The 23,953-nt window shown below is 41.8% G+C and overlaps 2 protein-coding genes across 7 annotated transcripts in view; one reads left to right on the forward strand and one right to left on the reverse strand.

Annotated features, from left to right (window-relative positions):
* The window catches only part of fam20a (FAM20A golgi associated secretory pathway pseudokinase), a 100,100-nt gene extending 84,881 nt beyond the window's left edge, over window positions 1-15,219 (forward strand). The window contains exons 12-13 of one of the 2 annotated variants that reach the window (XR_010021307.1): window positions 12,819-12,867; window positions 15,071-15,219. The gene's annotated coding sequence lies outside the window, so the exon portion shown is untranslated. The remainder of the gene's footprint in view (window positions 1-12,818; window positions 12,868-15,070) is intronic. The other variant, XR_010021306.1, reaches the window with a different exon arrangement.
* Window positions 5,743-23,953, reverse strand: part of LOC134360288 (platelet-derived growth factor subunit A-like) — an 85,565-nt gene continuing 67,354 nt past the window's right edge. For 2 of the 5 annotated variants that reach the window (XM_063074469.1, XM_063074470.1), the window contains exons 5-7: window positions 19,054-19,247; window positions 10,146-10,258; window positions 5,748-6,313 (exon numbers count right to left, since the gene is read on the reverse strand). In XM_063074469.1, the coding sequence (XP_062930539.1) occupies window positions 6,274-6,313; window positions 10,146-10,258; window positions 19,054-19,247 (347 nt within the window). In that variant the 3' untranslated portion in view covers window positions 5,748-6,273. Of the gene's footprint in view, window positions 6,314-10,145; window positions 10,259-19,053; window positions 19,248-23,953 lie in introns of all 5 variants that reach the window. The other 3 variants (XM_063074468.1, XM_063074471.1, XM_063074467.1) reach the window with 3 other exon arrangements.

Below are 23,953 nucleotides of genomic sequence, written 5' to 3' on the forward strand. Positions count from 1 at the left end.
GTGGACTGGGGGGGGGAGGGTGCTATCGTATGGTACGTTCAGGAGCCACAGAGGTCAGCTGACTTACTGAATACAGCGACCCAGGTTCAATTCCTACCTCTGCCTGCGAGGAGTTTGTCCAATCTCCCCGTGACCCCGTGGGTTTCCTCCCACAGTACAAAGACGTACCGGTTGGTCGGTTAATTGGTCATTGTAAATTGCCCCATGATCAGGCTCTGGTTAAATCAGGGGCTGCTGGGCAGTGTGGCTCGAAGGGCCTATTCCCCACTGTATCCCAATAAAAAAATATTCCCACTATCTTCCATTTTTTATTTGGAAAACAGAATATCCATTATAACAGTCAAAAGCATCAGGGTCATTGCAGCATAGAATTTATAACACAATAAAGGCCTTTGGGCCTACCTTGTCTATGCTCGTCAAAATGGTCCTAATTTCATCTCCCAGCGTTAGATCTGCAGCCCTGCAGGTTGCAGCTCTTCAAGTTTACATGGAAATGCCTTTGAAATGTAATGAGACTTTTGTCCGTATCATCTCTCCAGCCTGTGAGTTCCAGACACCTACTGCCCCCTGAATGAAATACTTCTTTTCCTTGACCTCCTACCAATTCCTTAGAAATAATTTAAGAGTTGTGATACTTTGAGATAACTATATATGCCACCCCGATAACTGAGCCAGAAGTGAGGTAAAGGAACTGGACCACTTCAAAGGAAACTCTTAGCTAAAATATTGTTAAATAGTGTTCTCTTTAACATTGTTTAGCAGATATGAAGGTATGCGGGTATTATATTTGAGAAAGAAAGTGTCTGATGCAAAATACAAATGAGCCAAATTGATAAGGTTAGCAGTAGAACTGCATGGATTAGAAATTATTTTCAACCCTGAATTAATAGGCATCTGTTAGTCTCATGAGACCATGGATTTATGCCTTGGAAGGTTTCCAGGGCGCAGGCCTGGGCAAGGTTGTATGAAAGACTGGCAGTTGCCCATGCTGCAAGTCTCCCCTCTCCATGCCACCGATGTTGTCCAAGGGAAGGGCATTAGGACCCATACAGCTTGGCACCGGTGTCGTCGCAGAGCAATGTGTGGTTAAGTGCCTTGCTCAAGATCACAACACGCTGCCTCAGCCAAGGCTCGAACTAGCGACCTTCAGATAATTATAATTCAGGGTTGTAATTCACTGGTTAAGGCTAGGCGAACGCCTTAACCACTGAATTACAACCCTGAATTATAATTATTTAAAATAACAGTCCTGTGCTCAAAGACCTAGAATTTCGAAGGTAGGATCAATCAAGAGAAAATGGATTCAACAGAAGTATTGTAGCCGGCTTCAAAATGTATCTGATCTCACAAAGGGATTTCATAAAGGCAACTGTTTATGGCTATTGAATCACCAGGTTTAATTGCAGTTCCATCTGAGCGGCTCAATACCACAACCATACCCTTGTGCATACTTGCCATTGGTGATGGAAGTAGAGGTTTAATATGTTGAAAGTCTTCTGCAATTTTCACATCACAACTTATACATATCCTTGACATAATATAAACCTGTCATTCTTTTCTGTTTCAGCCATAAATCCTGATACTTCCTTTAGAAGGTCTGAGCATTTTTTTACTCGAATAGGTTTATAACCCTTGCAGTGTTTCAGACTCACACAGCCACAGGACCTCAGTTAGGTACAACTTGCAGCATAGCAGATCTCCCAAAAATTCAAAAGCATAGGATTTAGCAGGACCCAGCCGTCCGGCCTTTCAACATGTAGTGTGTGATGCACGGTTTGTCCACACAGTCTTTTACTCTGTCGGAGGTGTTAAAGATGTTTCCCCTTTCGGAACAAAGAACATAGAACAGTACAGCACAGTACAGGCCCTGTAGTTCAGTATATTGTGCCGGACCTCTTAACCTACACCAAAATCAATCTAACCCTTCCCTCCCCCATAGCTCCCCATTTCTCGATCATTTAGGTCTCTTAAATCTCCTTAATGTATCTGCCTCTACCACCACCCCTAGCAGTGTGGTCTCTCTGTGCAAAAAACCTTTTATATTCTCTGTGTAAAAAAAACATTCCTCTAACATCCCTGCTATCATTCCTCAAATTACCATAAATTATAACCTTTCGTATTATCTATTTCCACTCTGGAAAAAAGGCTCTGACTGTCCACTCTTTCAAAACCTTTTATTATCTTCCCCCCCCCCCAATATTTCTAAAATAACCTTCAGTTCCAATCTTTTGTGAGGGTCCTTATGTCCTCCAAGCCATTCGCCTCCCATTATGTCGCAAGCACCCAAGCATTTTCCCGTCCTGATTGGAGAAAATATCGGTAACTTGATCACATGATGCTCAGACAGGTATGACATCTGACCACATGATATTTGATCACACTTCTGACGACATAACAACAGCCACCATTGCTGCATTAACCTTAGGGCAGTTGGGTCTTGGGCCTGTTGTTGGGTTTCTATCGTATCATGTGCCAGACGTCCTAATAACAATCCTACACCCAGACTGTGGATGGGGCTGAGGAACAAGAGAGATTTCAGGGACGGTGTAATAGCTGAAGAGTGGGGAAAGTAGTTGTAGCTTTTTGATGTACTACTTGTCACAATGAGATTTGCCTCGCCATCACATTGCATTAAGCTGGGGTCAGGCCATTCCTCTTCCACTAAACTTAAAAGCATACAAAATCAGAGAAGTTGGCCATTTAACCCCTGCCCCCCACCCCATGCCTGCTCTGCCATTCAATATGATCATGACTGATTTTATACCTCAGTGCCACTCACTCTCCTGCACTAAGCCCATATCCTTCATTCACTTCATAGTTAACTATCGATTGATCTCTGAATTCAATGTGCTTGGTAAGCCCTGCTCCCATAGGGAAAGAGTTCCAAGGGTTCATGACTGAAGAAACTGTTCCTTATCACTGTCCCAAACGGCTTACTGTTACTTTGAGACTCTGATCTGAATGAAGCAGGTTGACAATGAACCTGAAGCAGTCAATCTGAACTTTAGACCTCAAGCAAGATGGCATAAACCAACTTCTCCATAGTCCTCTCTCTCCCTGCCCTGCAGGCCGCTGGTTCTTCTGAAGCCTTCGGCCTCTGCCCATTTCCTGACCACCAATCCCAGATGAGTTAGGCTGTGAGAGGCAGCCCTCAGCAAAATGTGCTCCTCTGGTCCACAGCATCTCTACCAGAATTTCGGGAGCTGCAGCAGTGAATTCCAGGAACTCCAGCTGAAACCTGAAGAATTGGGTATCCATTATAAGGAGACAGGAGTGGGGGCAAATCCCTGACAGAAAAATGCACTGTTCTGCAACTCCTAGTCACAGCACAACTACACCCGTCAAGTTCAGAGTTCATACCCATCAGCCAACTTGCACACTGTGATGACCCACTCATGGAAAAACAGTGTTAACTTATAGACATTAAGTTAACTCTGAGACATTAGAAACATTAGGTTACTCTGAACAGGAGACATTAAGTAAACTCCCTTTCCATTAGGCATATCTAAGAAACTCTTAGATCTGCGCATGGATGATTGGCAGAGTACAGGGCTATATCGTTGGAAAGGGTAGGGCTGATCTTAGAGTAGGTTAAAAAGTCAGCACAAAATTGTGGGCTGTGGTGTGGTGTAATGCCCTGTACTGTGGGTGTAATGTTCTATGTTCTATTAACACAAAATACTCTGCAGATGCTGGGGTCAAAGCAACATACAACACGCTGGAGGAACTCAGCAGGTCGGGCAGCATCTGTGGAAACGATGAGTCGACGATAACTTCCGGTAATTTCCTCCCCCTCCCTTCCCCTATCCCTATGTCACCCTGCTCCCTCCCCCAGCTGCCTATCACCTCCCTCATGGTTCGGCCTCTTTCTACTACCCATTGTGTTTTCCCCTATTCCTTCTTCACCTTTCCTGCCTATCACCTCCCTGCCTCCCCTCCCCCACCCCTTTATCTTTCCCCTTCACCTGGACCTACCAGCCTTCTCCTTCCCACCCTCCCCGACCTTCTTTATAGGGCCTCTGCCCCTTCCCTTTACAGTCCTGACGAAGGGTTCCGGCCCGAAACATTGACTGATCGTTTCCACGGATGCTGCCCGACCTGCTGAGTTCCTCCAGTGTGTTGTGAGTGTTGCTATGTTCTATTAAATGTTCTCCTTGTCAGCAGTCTTTGTCTCCAGTAAGTGAAACATACAAATATCCTTGGATTCACCCTGTAACAGGGAAGCTTGCATTATATAATTTGAAATTGTAATATATAATAATAATTAAGCATTTTCTACATTGAAAATGTGCTATTTATTTTTAGAATGAACTAAATGTTCTTTTGATTATAGGAAGATAACAATCTCTCACGAGGGAAATAAAAATGATCTTTTATTCACTGGTTTCTGCTGCCTCTGGGAGTCACTCTGTTATTAACTTCTTTCAATCAGTAATGTTTGAAAGCTGTCTCATAAATGAAGATTTTCTGTCATGTAGTTTTTATCCAGTTTGATGTACGCGTTTCCACGTTTTTGCTCTGTGCCGAGTGAAGGCACCGATGGTGAAAACATTTAGGTTTCCTGCATGGGGTAGAAAGCTGGTGGAAGTCTCTGTCACAACCCCAATCAATAAATGTAGATACAGACAATCGCACAACTTTGCAGAGGAGACTTGTCATCTGTGTAAAGCGAATGAAGATGGTCCAAACATATTGGTCAGGAATTTCCACAATGTTGGGAATTTTGTTTGAAAATATAATCGGTTCAATAATCAAAACACTAATTTGAGCAAACCTGCAGCTCGCATTCTTTTGCTGAATTTTGGAAGAATACAATCAGACATAGGCACTTACATGAAGTTTACAGAGAAGATTCATCGTCCGAGCAACCCAACTGAAGATGGTTTTAAAACTTTGAATCACAGTGAAGCCATCGACATTCACCATCGCACTTGCATTAGGGTGCCACGGTAGCGTAGCAGTTAGCTGGACGCAGTTACAGTTCAGAGTGCTCCAGAATTCAGAGTTCAATTTGAGCACCGCTCTGTGAGGGATCTTTCTGTGTCCTCCCTGTGGAATGCACGGCGTTTCCCCAGGTCCTCCACTTTCCTCCCACAGTCCAAAGACATACGGGCAGGTTAACTGGTCATTGTAATTAGGTTAGGGTTGCTGCAGTGGCATGTCTTGAAGGGCCAGAAGGGCTGTATCACTAAATGAATAAATAATATGTGTATGTGTGTGTGTATATGTATATAGAATATTTTACACACACACACGTAAATAAGTTGATACCCAGTTCATATTTCAAAATGATTTGGGGAATTAATCATTTATAATAATCCCACTTTTCTTGGTGTCAAAAGATGTGCTTGGGTTACCTGAATAATTCAGAACTTAATACCAACAACAATTTCCATTGATGCGGAGCAAAGCGTCTTCAGTCACTTCCCAGGATAGCAGTCTAAGACAAACTTAGGCTGGACCAGAAGAGGAGGTGATGCAAAAGGCTAAACACACATTTAAAGTGGTAAGTCTGGAGAAACATTTACAAGAAAGATGGAGAGGCAGAGAGGTGTAAGGAGTGATTCCCAAAGTTTGGGACTCTGGTACCTGAAGACATAGCCACTAATGGCAGTGTAAATAAAATGGGAAATGATCAAGATATCAGATTTGGAGAAGCCCAGATACATTGGATGTTCCCAGTTCAACATTAATATCTAGGTGAGCTGATAGAATACATTGTCCAGTTATCTCAAGATATTTCATCATCACTTGCTTTGTGTAGTAACTTAACTGTATTTACGCTTGCTTTGTAGGAAAGCAGACCAGACTGAAAATAAGCTATGAACGTTTTATTATACATCTGTTTAAAGTATTTTGTTATAAATCTTCAGTGTCAACCAAAAGCCCCTTACCAGCAGAATGAAAGTTTAGAAAGTAAACAAAATGTCTCTCTTATTCACAGTCCCTAGTCTGAGGATCACTCCTCTCTGTACTGTAGAATTGTTGCAAGTCACCAAATTGACCATGGAGAAGTGTAGGAAAGACTAGGAAGCTTCTCTCTGTCATTGCACATCACAAGTAGACCTGGCAGGGTGCCCAGTGATTGAGAATCCACACAACATCCCACTAGTCCCAGCTCCATCTGTTCTTCATTGAGCCGCTTTGAAGAAAGGATGCTTGCATAGTCCAGAAAGAGTGAGAGAGAATACTGCCTCTTTAATGCATGCAATATATTAGTTGTTTCTCATTAACGTGCTTTGTAGGCTCCTGTATTGGCTGTGAGGTTGCCTCTCAGTTGTCAGTTGACTGTTTGTAATACCTTGAGGGAAACCTGGAAAAGAAAAGATCTGATTATGATATTCTGCTTGATTGCTTGATTGTACCACTTATTCAAGGACCTGAGTTTCTCAATATAAACAATTTCACCAATGGAAATGGGTTGACTGCAGCTAAGATTAACAAGGTCTCTCCGTTGACTAAGAGAGTCCTAAAGGGGAAGCCTAGTCTCAACCATTCCTGGGACTTGTACATGTTCAGCATAAAACATTTTTTGTCCTCGTTCCCACTTCTGGAAGTTAAAGATCTGACCAGTGTGAAATCTGACACAATTCAGTCTGAAGGAATGGGTAGCTCTTACCGGAGGTTGAAACTGCGACCCATGTTGATCAATGGTAGGGGAACCTGAGCAGAGAGTGATAGTTGCTGATGAAGGAACCCATTTTTCACGAGTTCTGGTGAACAGGGAGGACTTTATTTTAATCACATGATAAATGATGTGATTTAGAAGCCAATGAAAATACATATAAAGTTTTACAATGATGGCATGTTGAAATTTTAGGACGGCGTTAAATGTTGCCTAATCCACGTTATTTGCTTGGGGCTCATTGGGGGAAAAAGAAGCTACTTCTCTTGTCGCCACTAGGTGGGGCACTACTCCTGTCCGGGGACTGAGTGCCGATTGTTACCTAAAGCAGCGGTGAATGTTTCAATCCACAGTCACTAAATTTACTGCTCTTACACTGGATTATAACACCGGTCATGGATAGGACGAGTGAGTGGGCAAAGATCTGACGAATGTAGTATAATATGGGGAAAAGGAATATTTCCATTATGCCGGGAATAATAAAAATACATATTATCTAAATGATGAGAGTACTGAGACGTTGAATGATCTGGGTGTCCTACTATGTGATTTGAATAAAGCCACCAGACAGGCACTCTAGTAATGAGGAAAACCAATAGAATTTTATAATTTATTACTAAGGGGAAAGAATAAAATTAGTAGGAAGGTTAAACTGTATGTCAGTCTTGCAGGGCCATGATAAACCCTCAACTCAAAACAGCAATATAGGCCCCTGGGTGAATGAATGGAAGATAGGAATATTCTTCATAGATTATTCAGGGGAAAAGGTGAATGGGGTAACTCAGATGAATGTAGGAAAGCTTATAGACAGGTGGTCAAAAGGTCAAATGGAGACTGGAATAAAGCAAAATAACTGACACAAATATTGTTGTAGAATTTTTTTCAATACTTTAACAAAGAGGGGTAGGCCAGAGAAGAGGTGAAGATTCAGCAGGTCAAGGCAATTGGAAAATTTATGCGTGGTGCCAAATTAGGAGCCAACTTAGCCCTGAGGAGGGAGCTCGGGTTATACAAAAGGAGTCAGTTTTATGTAATTTATGTGAGTGGGCTGCGCAAGGGTTCCTGCAAATTGACAGAAACAGGAATAGGTGATGTATGCTCCATGAATGGTGTTAAAATAAACCTTTAATGATAATTTCATTGTTCAATCTACAACATTCATCTTAATTGCCACCTATTCACAGGAGCAACCGAGAATGAATTCCATGTTCACATACACTGCAGAATACCAGTTTATCTGGGTAAAGCAAGGTTTGGGCCAGTAGAACACAATAGATTCGCAAGGTGAAATTACAGGTTTCTTTGCACATTTCTACTGCAAACAAGCCAAAGAAAAAACACATTATGATTTATCTTGGTATTCCTGGGGTGATCTCAGCCGAGAGACCTGCTTCCTATTGAACCCCAATAGCTCCTGTTGAACAAGTGCATTGTGAGGTATATCTTCTGTGACCAAATAACAGATTGATACGAACTACCCAAGGCCGTCCTCCTATAGGTGATCTCTAGGGTGAAATGTGACGACTGTCGTCGCTTCTGGGTTTGAGTCTCTAAGATTCATTAAGATCATAAGAAGAGAAAAAAAACTATAGTAAAGACATCCGTTAGTCTTGTGAGACCATGGATCTTCACTCTCCAGGACACAGGCCTGGGCAAGGTTGTATGGAAGACCGGCAGTTGCCCATGCTGCAAGTCTCCCCTCTCCATGACACCAATGTTGCCCAAGGGAAGGGCATTAGGACCCATACAGCTTGGCACCGGTGTCATCACAGAGCAATGTGTGATTAAGTACCTTGCTCAAGGACACAACACATGTTGCCTCGGCTGGGACTCGAACTCACGACCTTCAGGTCACTAGTCCAATGCCTTAACCACTTGGCCAAGTGCTCAAACTATATACAATAAAAAAAATGCTTACATCGTTACAAAAATCATCCCCCCGCCCCCCAGAATTCTTAGTGAATCCACTTGGAGGGTATTCAAGTGCTAATAGAGTTTAAATTCAGTCAAAAATTCCTCAGGATAAAATTTAGGGAGATCATAAAAATAAATTAGTAATAAAGTCTCCTTTTTGTTTCCAGTCCTGATGAAGAGTCTTGGCCTGAAACATCAACTGTTTACTCTTTTCCATAGATGCTGCCTGGCCAGCTGAGTTCCTCCACCATTTTGTGTGTGTTTTGATTTGGATCTCCAGCATCTGCAGTTTTCTCATGTTTTTTGAAATTAGTTAGTCTGCAAACCTAAGTTCAAAGAATGGACTCTGAACTAACCATGACCAGGAGCAAAACGATTGATTTAGCAGTGGAAATAATTGGTTTCTTGTGTGCGGTTGTTTTTTTTTTTGCCTACTGCATTCTTTAACTCTTGCTTGTGGAACTTCCACTGAATTTACCGAAGAATGCAGTTGCACCATTGGTAAACAAGACAGAATTACTGCCAGAGAAATAACTGAAGAGTTCCAGAGCAAACAACATTTTTGTTGCTTCTGATATAGCTACTGGGAGAGCTTGGACTCCATCGGACTAACCAGGGAGCCACTGATCCAGCTTCAGAACAGCCTGGGAGGGGAAGGAAGCAAAACCCAGATGGTGGGCCCAGCGAGTACTTTTTCATCTCCAAACATGTGTAGGAAAAGTCAATGATAATCCGCAACGACTGTGCAGTGTGAATTTCTCTGTTAAGCGACACTTGATCTGAAACATGGGAGGGTGGAATCATTTTGCCTGGCAACTGACATTTCTGCAGGGAATCAGCAGTTGGCAGCTGTTGACATTCAGATTTCCACATGGGCTCGGGCAAGTGCAGAATTCGGAGAGGAACTGGAGGTCAAAGGCCAGTATATCAGATATCCTCCTCTGCCTCTAGATTTGCCTAGGTTTCCTGACTAGCACCTCCCAAGCCTGTGATCCTAACACCCGGAAGTGTGAGAACAGCAGGAACATGGGAACACCACCACCAGCAAGTACCCCTCTAATTCACATACACAGCGGTCTCTTGGAAATATCACCATTGTCACTTGGTCCAATTTCTAGGGCTTCATTCTATCAGCACTGAACAGAAGTTGTAGGGTAACATGGTCCTACATCATTAAAGATAGATAATCTAGTTATTTTGTTCACTGATTTAATGGCACCTCTTTCATACAGTCTAATTTACACATTCTCTGCATTACAACCGTTGTCCTTAATGGCAAACCAGCTTTGGATGCTCTGGGGTTATGAATAACGGTACAAAAACTATTTTCTTATTGTTAATGCACTTGGAGAATCCACTGAAAAGCACTAAGTACTACTTTAATCATTTCTCAATTCTTTTGTTTCCCTGACATATTTGGCTTAACTGATTTATCATAGCAATTCTAGTATCATCCTATACAATGAATATTGGACGTGGATCAGAAAATTATACATCTGAAGGTATGTTCTGTGCTGATTAACTCCGAAACACTGTTACACAGAGCACCCTAGAGAAAAGACCACATAACATTGATTCCATTAGACATTTCTGCGTAGTCTCTCACCTTGAGTGATTTAACTTTGCTAGGTCTGTACAGTTGCAGCTTAGATGCTCTCTGATGCTTACAGTGTGAATGGTGAGCTCTTTCTGACCATATCGATAGGTTATCTTTGCTATCTGTGCAAATGAAGAACAGTGCACTGAGCTTATATTTCTTTAGAGAGCATAGAAAGTAAAAAAAACACACAGGTAATGACGTTAATAGTGCAATACCTATTCCTCTGATAAAACCTTTGAAGAACATGAGTGTAATTCAATTGCATTAATCAACATACGTGTTCCAGCTTCTGACTTGTGTTAGATATATATTTGTTTTGTACCTCCAAAGGAAGTACATGTCAGATCTCACAACCCATTGAATAAAAAAATATAATTTTGATAATTATACGAACATCAATGCACATTGCATGTGAGACAGTTTGAACAGAAGCAACTCCTTCCGCAGCAACGTGGGGACAAATGAATCCCAAAGCAAATGCGAAATGGAGTACAGACAGGAATTTGGTGAGGGGTGCCAAGAAAGATACCTGGGAGGCAGGTGGGAATTACACGGACAAGGAATAACCATCGGTTAGAATGCATGCAAACTTTTCCCCCTCAGGCTGGGTGAGACTGAACTAGAGGTCATAGGTTAAAGGGTGAAAGGTGAAATATTTACGGGGAATCTGAGGGGGGGGCTACTTCACTTAGAATGTGCTGTGAGTGTGGAATGGGTTGTCACTGAAGTGCCAATTGTAGGTTCAATTGTAACGTTTCGGAGAAGTGTGCATAGATCGGTGGATGAGAGAGGTATAGAGGGCTATGGTTCGTGTGCAGATAGATAGGATCAGGCAGAAAACCAGGCTGGCATACACTAGGTAAGCAGAAGGGCTTGTTTCTATGCTGTGGTGTTCTACGACTTAATGTAATTCAGCATATAGACTAAATAAATGATGAGGATGATTAATTACATTCAAGGGAATAAAATTAACAAATTAAAGGATACCCACCTTAAAGGGATTTGAATAATAATACTGTAAACAAAAGTCTTTTGTACATTAATATTGAATAGGAATTAAACAAGTGTAAATAATTCACATATTAAAGTATATAGAATACTCAAATGAGTCATACAATATATATTATGCTTGTGAAACAAGTGGTTTAATGGGAAATGCACACTGGAAATTTTTGTGCCAAGTGGGAACTTCAAGCCATTCCATTTGCAGGAAATATATTCATCTACTTCAATTCAGACACATTTTTTTGAACTTGAGTAATGAGTCTGGCTGGAGACTGCAGGGGATGCTGTCTGGCACTCCCAGTATCTGAGACTAGGACATCACCGAATAGAGCAGACTAATGTATTGGGGAAAGCACCCTGAAGGGCTAGAGCACACTATTAAGAGCAAGGTTGAAGTGCGACAAGCAGCATTGGGAGTGAAAGAATAGGACTGCAAAGATTGTACAGTCCAGTTGTGTTGTGCATGAATTCGATAAGTTAAGACAGATTAACCGAAGGAGGGAAGTGATGCAAGAAGGAACTATTCAGTTTCCTGATATTGAGGTTGTTACAAGATGGGTGGGTTAAAATAGAATAATATCTAACCTGAGCCTTCTCCTGATTATTTTGGGCAACAGTTGAAGAACATATTTATTAACCCCGGTCTGCCCGCTATTTAAATAGTACTGCTGATTAGTATTTACCAGTGCTATGCTCTAAAAGAGTGTAATTCCAGCAAAAGGGAACTTTTGTTCCAATCTAGTTACTGGATCTAAATTAGGAAGTTAAGTCTAACTTCAAACATGTCCAATGTAAGCACATTAATTTTACAAGGATGTGTTTCAATACGTGCCAGGTTGCTTAAGCTTGGTCAATAATGAGTAGATGTTATGCACAAATGTGGTTGGGACAAGTTCCTTTCTTGTTTTTCTGTCCCAGATTCTGTAGAGGTCATAAACTGAGCACGAAATCAAAATATTGCAAATGCTGAAAATACAAAATAAAAACAGGATGTTGGAAATACTCTGTAGGTCAGGCAGCCACTACGGAGAGAAAACAGAATTAACAGTTCATGTTGATACTCATTTGGTTGACTCAGCTAGCTCCATCACGGGCACTAGCCTCCCCAGCAGTGAGGACATCTTCAAAAGGCAACGCTTCAAGAAGCTGGCATCTGGCATCTGTCATTAAGGACTCTCACCACACCGACATGCTGTCTTCTCACTACTACCATTAGGGAGGAGGTACAGAAGCCCAAAGGCACACACTCATCATTTTAGGAACAGCATCTTGCCCTCCGCATTCAGATTTCCAAGCAGATTATGAACACTACCTCACAATTTTGCTCTTTTTTTGCACTACTTATTTTTTATATTTCTTATTGTGGTTTGCAGTGATTTTATTCTATATGTATTGCACTGTACTGCTGCCACAGAATGACAAATTTCACACAAAATAAACCTGATTTTGATTCTGATCCTGATTCGGATTCTGACTCTGATATGGGAGGAAAATTCAGCATTAAATATTAACGATGTTGCCCAACCTACAGATAACTTCAATCTCTTTAAATTTTTATTACACTAATACCAACCTACCTTCTGGTGGAAATTAGTTATTCAATTTGTTTCTTTACACTTCAGCTTATAAATTCTGAGTTAATTATAAATTCTCCTCTTGTCTCTTTTCCTTTAGATTCTCCATCTTAGAGATCCAAGCCACTAACAAGTTGAATACTTACTGGGTCAGTCAACCAGAATTAGATGCACACAGCCTGGCCTCCTCCCACTCCCAGTCTCAGGCCTGAAATTTCACATTAGCCACTATGCGTCTTCATGTGTTCAAATACCAATTCCTTGCACCTTTCTGAATCTGTAGTTAGATGACGGTGCCAGTTAGAGCAACCCTCTCTCTGCCTCCTCAAACCCAGGACATAATACCCCATTCCCTGGCCCCAATCTTTCAAACAAAAAATTCAAAGAGTTGTAAAATGTCCCATCAAAAAGTTTGAATAAAGAAATTAGACTTGATCTCCTTCAGCAAACACCGGTACTTTAAACTGACACTGATCTAACTTAATGTCTGTGGAGACTATCTGTGACAAATTAGCTCAAGTGTTTGCCCTTCTTCAAATATATTTAGTAGGCAGCCGTCGATCCAAGGGGATCATGGGTTTGTGCCTCTGGTGGACCGTGTCCTCTCCAGGGCGGGAAGATCTGAAGAACGGGTGGGAAGATCTGAAGAACTGGCTGTTGCCCATGCAGTGGGTTCCCCCTCTCCACGTCACTGATGTTGTCCAGGGGAAGAGAAAGCGCCGATACAGCTTGGCACCAGTGTCGTCGCAGAGGTTGCCAGAGTGAAGTTGTAAACGACATCGAACTGCCTTAGGGACCCCGGCTCCGGATTTCTTCCTCAGGGTTTACTCCTGAAGCCTTTCCCATGGGTGGGTGTGGCTGCAGGGCAGCAGAGGTTTAAAATCAGAGTTTCCCTTCTCCTCGGCGGGCTGCTGACGGCGAAATATGAAATCAGGAGGAGAAGCTAATATTGTAAATAAATGTAGGTGCCCTCTCTCCATTTGTTGCCAATCCAGAAACAGGATCAGGGGATGTGGTATGCAAATAGTGGATGGATCTCCAATCGGTCACAATTGCCTCAGCCAATCGTGCCCCCACAAGACTGGCCTTCCTGTTTTTACCACATACAAGCCCAATGTAACTTGGTAGTTGTATTTCACTGTTACAATCATCATTCCCACAGTAGTTATCTTATCTCCAGTGTAAGTTCTTGGTTGGATATCTGCATGCTTCAGGTCAGAATCTTTGAAATGCCGTTCAACCCCATTTTGTGGAATGGCTGAAATAGCCAACCCAATGTCCAATTCCATTTTAATTAACTAGCTATTCACTTCCAGTGTTGAAGCCTTATTGCTTGTTTGCTGTTAGTTTTCACACTATAAATCTCAAGGCTACCCAATCTGCGTCACTCTCATCATTATCAGATTTTTCATCAACAGCATCAGATTGGTGCTCTTTTCAAAACTGCAATTTGACTTTTTATCTTCCTTGTGCAGTCCCTTTATTTATGTCTGCCTGACATGCTCTTTGTATGTGTCCTACTTTGTTGCATTTTCTGCACGTTTCACTTTTAAACCTGCATTGGTCTGTTATATGTGAACCCCTGCCACAACAGTAACACAATTTGTCTGGCAAGAAAGGTTTTTGTTTTGACGTTGCAACTTTTTTCACGCTCACCTTCGTTCCTGACTGCAACTCAGTTGTGCTTCTGGCTGCTGTTTCCATTGGTACAGTGATTTCAACTGCTCTTTTAAATGTGAGTTGTGGTTCAGTTAGGAGCCATTTTTTAATGCTTTTTTGTAAGATTCAACAAACTAAATGATCTCTCAGTGCATCATTAAGAACTGACAATGCTTGCGCAGCTACACAAGCTGCAATGGACTCTCCTTCCTTTTTATTTCACTTATGAAAACAAAAGCATTCTGCAATCAACAATGGTTTTAGTTCTAAATGTTTCACAATATCAGCAAAGCTCATTCTGGCTGGCTTGGTTGGAGCAGTTAAACTTGTTTGCTTTTCCAGCTATTACACTCAACAAAATTGGCACTCACTTTTCATTGGCTATTTCATTTGCTTCAAAATGCTGCTCAATTTGTTCAGTATACAACACCCAGTTATCCGCTGTTCAATCGAATGTGTCTATCTTTCTGCTGGAGCCAGCCATTTCTGCTTTATTTATTTATTATCAATATCACCCAGTTCTCACTGTTTATAAACCCGTGAATTTTGTCCACTTTCTGCCTATTTTTAGCTCAACCATCTCTCTCTCTCTCTCTCCTTGTGAAGAAAATACGTGCTGTGCTTCAACAGATAGGTAATCACCTTGGCTACTTTTTAAAACTTACTCACCATCATTATGTTTTCTAACTCCAGAAAGAAGAACTATTCGAAAGAAGAACATGGGAGCCAGGGATACATCTCTACTTAATTTTGCTCTTGTGAGGCACTCAATTAGGATGTGTAATGACAAATGCCATTCGTGTACTTTGTACTTAGAAATCATAATGAATTATGTAAACAAATAAAAATGCTTAATCAAACAGTATATTTAAAATATTACTCAGATATGACTGTAATATTAAATACACTACAGTAGTGTAGTGCTCTATGACTAAATTAAAACTGCTGTTGCCCATCCAGTGCAGTGAAAACTCAGATGACCTGAAATGCTAACTCTGTTTCTCTTTCCAGGAACACATCTTTTTTTTTAAATTTCAGATTTCTAGCATCTACAGTTGTCTGATTCCCATTCAGCTTCTAGTCCACTTTGCTTGGCGTTTTGTACAATCTGATTTTGGTGCCATGATAGGGTAGTGGTTAGTGTGGCACAAGTTACAGCTTGGGGTGTCGGAGTTCAATTCCGACATCATCTGTAAGGACTCTGTGCATCCTCCCCATGGAATGTGTGGGTTTTATCTGGATGCTCCAGTTTTCCCCCACTGGTTAGCAGGTTAATTGGTCATTGTAAATTGTCCCGTGATTAGGCTAGGGTTAAATTGGAGCTTGCTAGGAGGTGTGGCTTCAAGGGCCGGAAGCCCGCGATGTATCTCAATAAATAAATATGGCAGAATGAGATGGAACAGAATTAGCCAATTGTCACATCAAACAGCATGCCCCATTGACTTGAATTGCAACATTTCGATGTTAAATATGTCAATTCTTAGAACGTAATATCCTGTCATAGAGTCAACTGAAAGCAAATGAAGAATGATGCCATAGCAGTGTTCAAGGAAGGCATCGGAAAACTCAAACCTATCAAGAGAAAATTAGTGTTAATTGAAAATGTCACACCCAAGTTTTGCAAAACCCATATGGTTTCTTATGAACTGGCCAGTGAGCTAGATCGCAGGGAGGTTGAAGGAATTCTTTCCGAGATTGAGTGGAACCTATGAGCAATGTCAGTGGTCCCAGTAGCCAAGAAAAATCAGTCTTTTCAGGATCTGTGGTGATCTTAAATGCAATACTTAAAGTTCTCTGTCCAGGATAGAGGATATCTTTGCATCCTTTCTGGAGGGAAACACTTCAGCAAAGCAGACTTAGCTGAGGCCTACCTTCAGATGGAAGTGAACGAAATGTCCAAATGGTTTCTCATCATAAACACTCACAAAGGTCTTTATTGCTATAAAAAGTTTATTTCTGGAGTAGTGTACGATAAAGTAATGGGTGACAGATGACACACACTGGTACTAATAGAAACTGTTATACGTAATTCACAAACACCATCACTGAGTTGTCGCATTCACTTTGAGAGATAGTATCTGACATTATAATGTCAGTTTAAGGTGACTGTTTTTGTTTTGTTCATAATGGAAGTAAAGGGCTGCAACTTACATTAAGCACATAAAATGGCTCTCAGATCCTTTAGGCATAAAATCCTACAGTAACACCTGCACCTGCGCTCGGACCGGAAGCTATGGACCAGGTGCTGCAAGGTTGTTCAAGCACTTAGCGTTACCTGGATGACATCACTGTTGCCAGAGACCAGAGACAAGGAACTTCTCCAAAACCTCAAGACAGTGTAAAAAAGATTAAAGTATGGGCTCGGAGCATGATGCAACAAGCATGAATTCTTTAAACCAAGCGTCACTGACTGTGGTCACCCCATTGATGCACAAGCTTTACACAGCAGTGCTGATAAAATTCAAGCAGTGGTGGATGCCCCCAGGCAAATGGTCATGTCATACATGTGGTTCTTTTTAAGATTTGTCAATTACTGTAACAAGTTCCTGCCGAACCTGGCTACTGTGCTCCCACCTTGAACTCATTATGACAGATTGGGGGAAAATGGCAATGAATAAAACAGTGTGAGGTGGTCTTCCAAAAGACAAAGGAAATGGTGACATCAGACTCTGTACTCACACATTATGATCCATATCATGCAATGAAGCTTGCCTGTGATGCCTTGCCTCATGGCATTGGTGCAGTCAGGTCACATGTTAGGAGTGATGGAAGAGAATGCCCTTTTGCATCATATTCTCTTACCACTGCTGAGTTAATTACACATAAATTACCAGAGACGCCTTGAGTCTGGTTTGGGGTGTACACCGTTTCAACTAGTACCTGTGTGGCAGAGAGTTTACCCTCATTACTGATCCAACCTCCGGTGTCCATTTCAACCCACAGAGGGGAGCTCCACTAACAGCAGAGGCACAAATGCAGAGATGGGCTCTCTTTCTTGGAGGACACAATTACAAGACTGAAGTCAAGAGGACAGTTAATCATGGAACTGCTGATGGATTGTCCAGTTTAACCTTGGAAAAGGAAATTCTGAAAAATTTACAAAAGAGGACACTCCTCTTAATGTATTCTCCCTAATGCAAATCAAAAGTCTCCTTATTATGGCAGAGATGATCCAAAGAGAAACCAGAAAGGACCACAAACTGTCTCAGGTCTACATGCCAACCCAAAATGGCTGGAATTTGCATCAGAAATTCCAGTTCTTCCATTTTTACCAGTGCCAGGATGAACTTTCCCTTGATGGAGGTTGCCTTATGTGGGGATTCAGAGTTGTTGTACCACCCAAGCTGAGAACTGAAGTGTTGGAGGAGCTACATGCTGGTCATCTAGGTGTGGACAAAATGAAAGCACTGGCTCAAAGATTTGTCTGATGGGATAGATCAGCAGAACGAACAGTTTGCCATGCACTGTTCAGGATGCCAACACATCCAGAAGATGCCAAGATCAGCTCACTCCACAGCCAACAACTCACCAGCCATGCTGTTCCTAGGCTGTCCCTCGCATTCACGCTTCGATCTCCTCAATTCCAATCGCAGAAGGAGTAGGCAGGACAAACAGCTGAGACAAACTGAGGGCTCCTCAAACCAGGAGGTTCGATGTTTCACTCCTGGACAAGCAGTCCTGGTGAGGGACTACAGAGGTGATCAAAAGTGGGTACTTGGAAAGATTAAGGACAGAACTGGACCTCTCTGGACACAGTGGAGATTGCATCTGATATCACCTGGAGATGCCACATCAATCAGCTGAGAGCAGAGCCAATTGTTAGAGAAGAGAAATGGCCAGAGCTCTGAGAATCACTTCCTGCAATCTCAGAGTCAACTCCTCCAACCACCATGGAGGAGGCCCCAGACCTGAGATTGTTTCACAGCCTCAATACACATACATATAGATGTTATAGACATGCTCTCTAGTCACTATATAAATATATATAGTGTATGTGTATATGTGTATGGATATATATATATAATGACTAGAGAGTACATTACATTTTTGAGTTGAGATGCATTCTATATTGAGTTTATCGCCAAGCAGGGAGGAATATAGTCTCTTTAATGTTTCAGTAATATCTCAGTAGTACTGTAAATATATTGTTTAATTAGGCATGCTTTGTTTACATAATTTATTACAGATTACATCTACACAGTACGAGAATGCCGTTATGTCATTATCCCGCTACTAAATCTCACATCATCTCACTAAAGTAAAACAAAAAGTAGACATGCAACACCAGCTCCATTGTGTTTTTTTAAATCAGTTAATTTCTGGAGTTACAAAGCATAAAAACTACAGCACAGAAACAGGCCCTTCGTCCCATCTAGTCCATACCGAACTATTGTTCTGCCAAATTGACCTTCTCATCCACGCACTTCTCCAAATTTCTGTTAAAATCAAACCCACGCCCACTGCTTCCGCTGGCAGCTCATTCCACAATCTCACAACTCTCTGAGTGAAGTAGTTCCCCTTAAATATTTCACCTTTCACCTTAACCTATGACCTCTAGCCATAGACTTTTAAGGTTTGAACTATCTGAAGACGTAATTTTCAGGTTACTGAGCAGCTTCTGAGACTTCATAAAAAGCTCCAGTTAGAGAATATGAAAGCAGCATTTCAGTACCTACCTGAAAGGGCCTGTACGTTGCATGAGACGGAATGCACCTATAGGCTTTGGTGTTACAGCAACCAGAGCAGCGTTGTATTTCAACACACGACGGCCACAGAAAGAAGCCCACTGAAGTGGGGTCCACTTTGTACCGAGGAACATCAACGGTGACTGCTCTTGTTTTGCATCCAGCGGCTCTGGTCATAAAGTGCACTTTGATTATGAGGAGAGAAAATGGAAAGATTACCGCTTTCACAGTACAATCTCAGTTTGAATTCCCAACCCCGCAGCCTACCTATGCTGACGTCGTAAAGTAATGTTGGAATAGTTATGGCAGTAGATGTTTTTCTGAAGGGGATTGAGGTACCATTTGCACACATCAGCCTCCAACACGCCCTGGTGTTCCCAGAGAGAAAAATACACAAGTGTGACAGTTGTTTCGCCTCATCCGGAGGTGATGCTGTTTAATCTCCCTGCCTGTTCCAGCAAACATGAAATCATATGACTGTTCTGTATGGCCATGATGATGTCTACGTGCAACAGCGTAAGACCATAAGAACATAAAACATAGGAACAAATTTGGCCATTCGGCCCATTGAGTCTGTTCCACCGTTCCACCATGGTTGAGTTATTATCCCTTTCAACTCCATTCCCCTGCCTTCTCCGTGTAACCTTTGACACACTGGCTAATCAGGAGCCTGTATACCCCTGCTTTAAGTATACGCAATGACTTGGCATCCACAGACGTCTGTGGTAATGAACTCACCACACTCAGGCTAATCTCTGTTCTAAAGGGATGTCCTCATTCTCTGAGGCTGTGCCTCCTGGTCCTAGACACTCCCACTCCCTCTCTGCATCTACTCTATCCAGGCTTTTCAGTATGTTTCAATGACATTCCCACACCCCCTCTTTTTTAAACTCCACCGAGGTCACGTACCTGTAACCAATTGATAACCATGTCCTTATGAAATTATGTCTTTCTATTGCCCTCAATCAAAACCAGAGGTCTGCTTTAAAGTGCTGCCCTTTTCTATTCAATAAAATCACCTGAATTTACTCTTCGGGAAAAGAGTTGAAGTTTATCTACTACTTCTCAGGACTGCTACCCATGCCATGTGCTTGTCAGGCTAAGACTAGGAAGATTATACAGTTTAAAGCGGAGCTAAGGAGTTGGTGTAGGAGGGAGGGCATAAGATTTTTGGATCATTGGTCTCTCTTCCAGGCAAGGTGGGACCTGTACAAAAGGGATGATTCACGCCTGACTGGAAGAGGATTAAGATCCTAGCGGGAAAGTTTGTTAATGCTGCAGGGTAGGATTTAAACTAGAGTGGTAAGGGGATGGGAACCAGATTGCCAGAACAGTTAGTGGAGAGGTTGTGGAGGCAGATGATGGTAAGACTTCAGACAAAGTTAGGGATCAAAAGGTTGAACATGGTTCGACAAAAGAGGGTGAATACAGGACTGAAGGTGTTGTGTCTGAATGAGCGCAGTATTCGGAATAAAGTAGATGAACTTGCAGCACAGTTGCAGATTGGCAGGTATGATGTTGTAGGCTTCACGGACTCATGGCTTAATGTCCAACGATACACATTGTACCAAAAGGATATGCAGGAAGATGGAGGGAGAGGCATTGCTTTGTTGGTAAAAAATTAAATCAAATCATCAGAAAGAGGTGACATGGGGTCGGAAGGTGTGAATCATTGTGAAACTGCAAGGGTAACTGCAAGGGCAAGGAACTGATGGGAGTTGTATACAGAGCCTCAAACAGTAGTAAGGATGTGGCCTACAAATTACAATGGGAGATAGACAATGTATGCCAAACAGGCAATATTACAATAGTCATGGGGGACTTCAATATGCAGGTAGATTGGGAAAATCAGGTTGGTGCTGGATTACAGAAGGAGGAATTTCTAGAGTGGCTATGACATGGTTTTTAGAGCAGCTCATGGTTGAGCCCTCTGAAGGATTATTTATTCTGGACTGGGTGTTGTACAAGAACCAGAATTGATTTGAGGGCTTAAGATAAAAGAACCCTTGGGGCAGTGATCATAATATGATCGAATTCACCCTGAATTTTTGAGAAGGAGAAGCTGATGTCAGATGTATCAGTATCACAGTGGAGTAAAGGGAATTTCAGGGGCATGAGAGAGGAGTTGGCCAGAATTGATTGGAAAAGAACACTGGCAGGGGTGACGGCTGGAATTTCTGGCAAGATGACACACATGAAGCTGCTTAACAAACTACAAGCCCATGGTATTACAGATATATATACAGTACTTCCCAAAGAGGAGGAGGTATTCTAAAGAAAAGATGATACAACCATAACTAACAAGAGAAGTCAAAGCCAACATAAAAGCCAAACAGAGAGCATATAATAGAGCAAAGATTTGTGGTAAATCAGAGGCAACTAAAAAAGTCATTAAGAAAGGTAAAGATAGAATACGAAAGTAAGCTAGCCAATAATACTTAAGAGGATACCAAAATTTTCTTCAGATACATCAAGTGTAAATGAGAGACAAGAGTGGATATTGGGCAGCTGGAAAATTATGTTCGAGAGGTAATAATGGGGTCAACAAAGTAGTGGATTAACTGAATAAGTATGTTGCATCATTCTTCATTGTGGAAGACACCAGCAGTATGGTGAAAGTTCCAGGTGCAGGGGACATAAAGTGTGTGAAGTTACCTTAACTAGAGAGAAGGTCTTGGGAAACTGAAAGGTCTGAAAGTAGATAAGTTACCTGGACCAGATGGTGTACACCCCATAGTTCTGAAAGAGGTGGCTGAAGAGATCATGGAGGCATTAGTAATGATCTTTCAAGAACCACTAGATTCTGGAATGGTCCAGGAAGACTGGAAAATTACAAATGTCTCTCCACTCTTCAAGAAGGAAGAAAGACAGAAGAAGAAAAAAAACTATAAGCCAGTTAGTCTGACCTCAGTGGTTGGGAAGATGTTGGAGTCGATTATTAAGGATGAGGTCTCAGAGTGCTTGGAGGCACAGGATAAAATAGGCCATTGTCAGCATGGTTCCCTCAAGGGAAAATCTGGCCTGACAAATCTGTTGGAATTCTTTGAAGAAGTAAAAAGCAGGATAGACAAAGGAGAACAACAGGAATTCTGCAGATGCTGGAAATTCAAGCAACACACATAAAAGTTGCTGGTGAACGCAGCAGGCCAGGCAGCATCCGTAGGAAGAGGTGCAGTCGACGTTTCAGGCCAAGACCCTGCATCAGGACAGGTCATAGACAAAGGAGAATCAGTTACGTTGTGTACTTGGATTTTCAGAAGGCCTTTGACAAGGTGCCACACATGTGGCTGCTTAACAAGCGGTGAGGCAGGAGATTGGTGCTGAGAGGAAAATTGGATCAGCCCTGAAGAAATAGTGCAGCAGACTCAATGGGCCAAATAGCCTGATTCCACACCTAAAACTTACAGTCTTATGGTCTTACTTGAGAAAGTAATTTGCTAACTTTGAATTCCCATTGATGCATATACATGTTCAAAAGTCAAAGACATACAGCATGGAACCAGGCTCTTTAGCCCATCAAGTCCATGCCAACCATCTATTTCCAAGAATTCTACTTTCATAATTTTATTTTTATTCTCCCACATATTCAGAAGCTCTCCTAAGTTCTACCTCTCACTTACACACTAGGGAAAGTTTACAGTGACCAACTCATCTACCAACCTGCATTTCGTTGGGATGTGAGAGGAAACCAGAGAACTGGAGGAAATTCATGTGGTCATAGAGAGAACAAGCTAAGTCCGCAAGGCTGGAGGTCAGGACTGAACCAAGAAACATAGTTACATTTCAATGTTTTTTCATTTCCGTTGAGGTCAGTACGTAACAAAATTTGAGTTGACACCTTTCAGGATGGAGAACATAAATCCCCCTGAAGATAACAGAAATGTGTATCTGCTGATATAGAAACAAAAAGAATGGAAGAAAATCATAACTCTTGCTTTCTAGCTTAACCGTCACGCTATTGTCTGTTCTCTGCAAAAGCATTCACATCAGCTCTGTTCTCTTTTTCCCTGTAGCCCTGCAATTTTTCTTCAGTCAAGTACTGATTGAAACTTCTTCCATCTTTATTTCAGCCATTAAGTTCCAGATTATACCGCTTGATTATAGAAAAGTAATTTCCTCCTATCAGTTTTTGCACTCTTGCCTTTGCCTTAAATTGATGTCCTCTAATAATTGGCCCTACTGCCAAAGGGAATTCTTTGATCTAATTCACTCTGTTACAGTCCTTGGTGATTCTGAACACTGTCACTCACATCACCCCACACCCCTTTTGCTCCAAGGACGACAATTGCAGTTTCTCCAATCTCTGTCTCTACCCTATGACAATGCCCTAGGGACATCTTCATGTCCTTCATATAAGTCCATAAGACATAGGAGCAGAATTAGGGCATTTGGCCCGTTGAATCTGCTCCACCATTAGCTAACTAACTTAGATAGCTAACTTATTATCCTTCTCAATCTCATTCTCCTGACCTTCTGTCGTAGACTTTGACACCAAACAGGGATCAGATCTGGATGTAATATCTCATTGTTTTATAGGGGATTCAGCATTTGCCTTTACACCTCCAGTTAAAATTACTTTCAGCATCAAATATTCATATATCACTTTGCAGTTTACCACAGTTTCAGAAACTGACTCGGTGAATTTTCTCTGAACTGCTTCCTTTGAAGCAGGAGTTCCCAACCTTTTTTATGCCTTGGACCTCTGCCATTAACCTCTCCCATGAACCCCTGCTTTAAAGAACAACTTTAGGGACAGCTTCACCAGTACTCCTTTCCAAAAAAGCAAAATGTCCCTTTCTTTGCCCTCAGGTCCTTTTCAATAATTCTCTTTCAAATCTGTATAGTCATCCTAATTACTTGCTGCATCTATAAAGCAATTCTTTGTTACATA

This window comes from Mobula hypostoma, chromosome 22, assembly GCF_963921235.1.
Source record: "Mobula hypostoma chromosome 22, sMobHyp1.1, whole genome shotgun sequence".
Classification (NCBI taxonomy): domain Eukaryota; kingdom Metazoa; phylum Chordata; class Chondrichthyes; order Myliobatiformes; family Myliobatidae; genus Mobula; species Mobula hypostoma.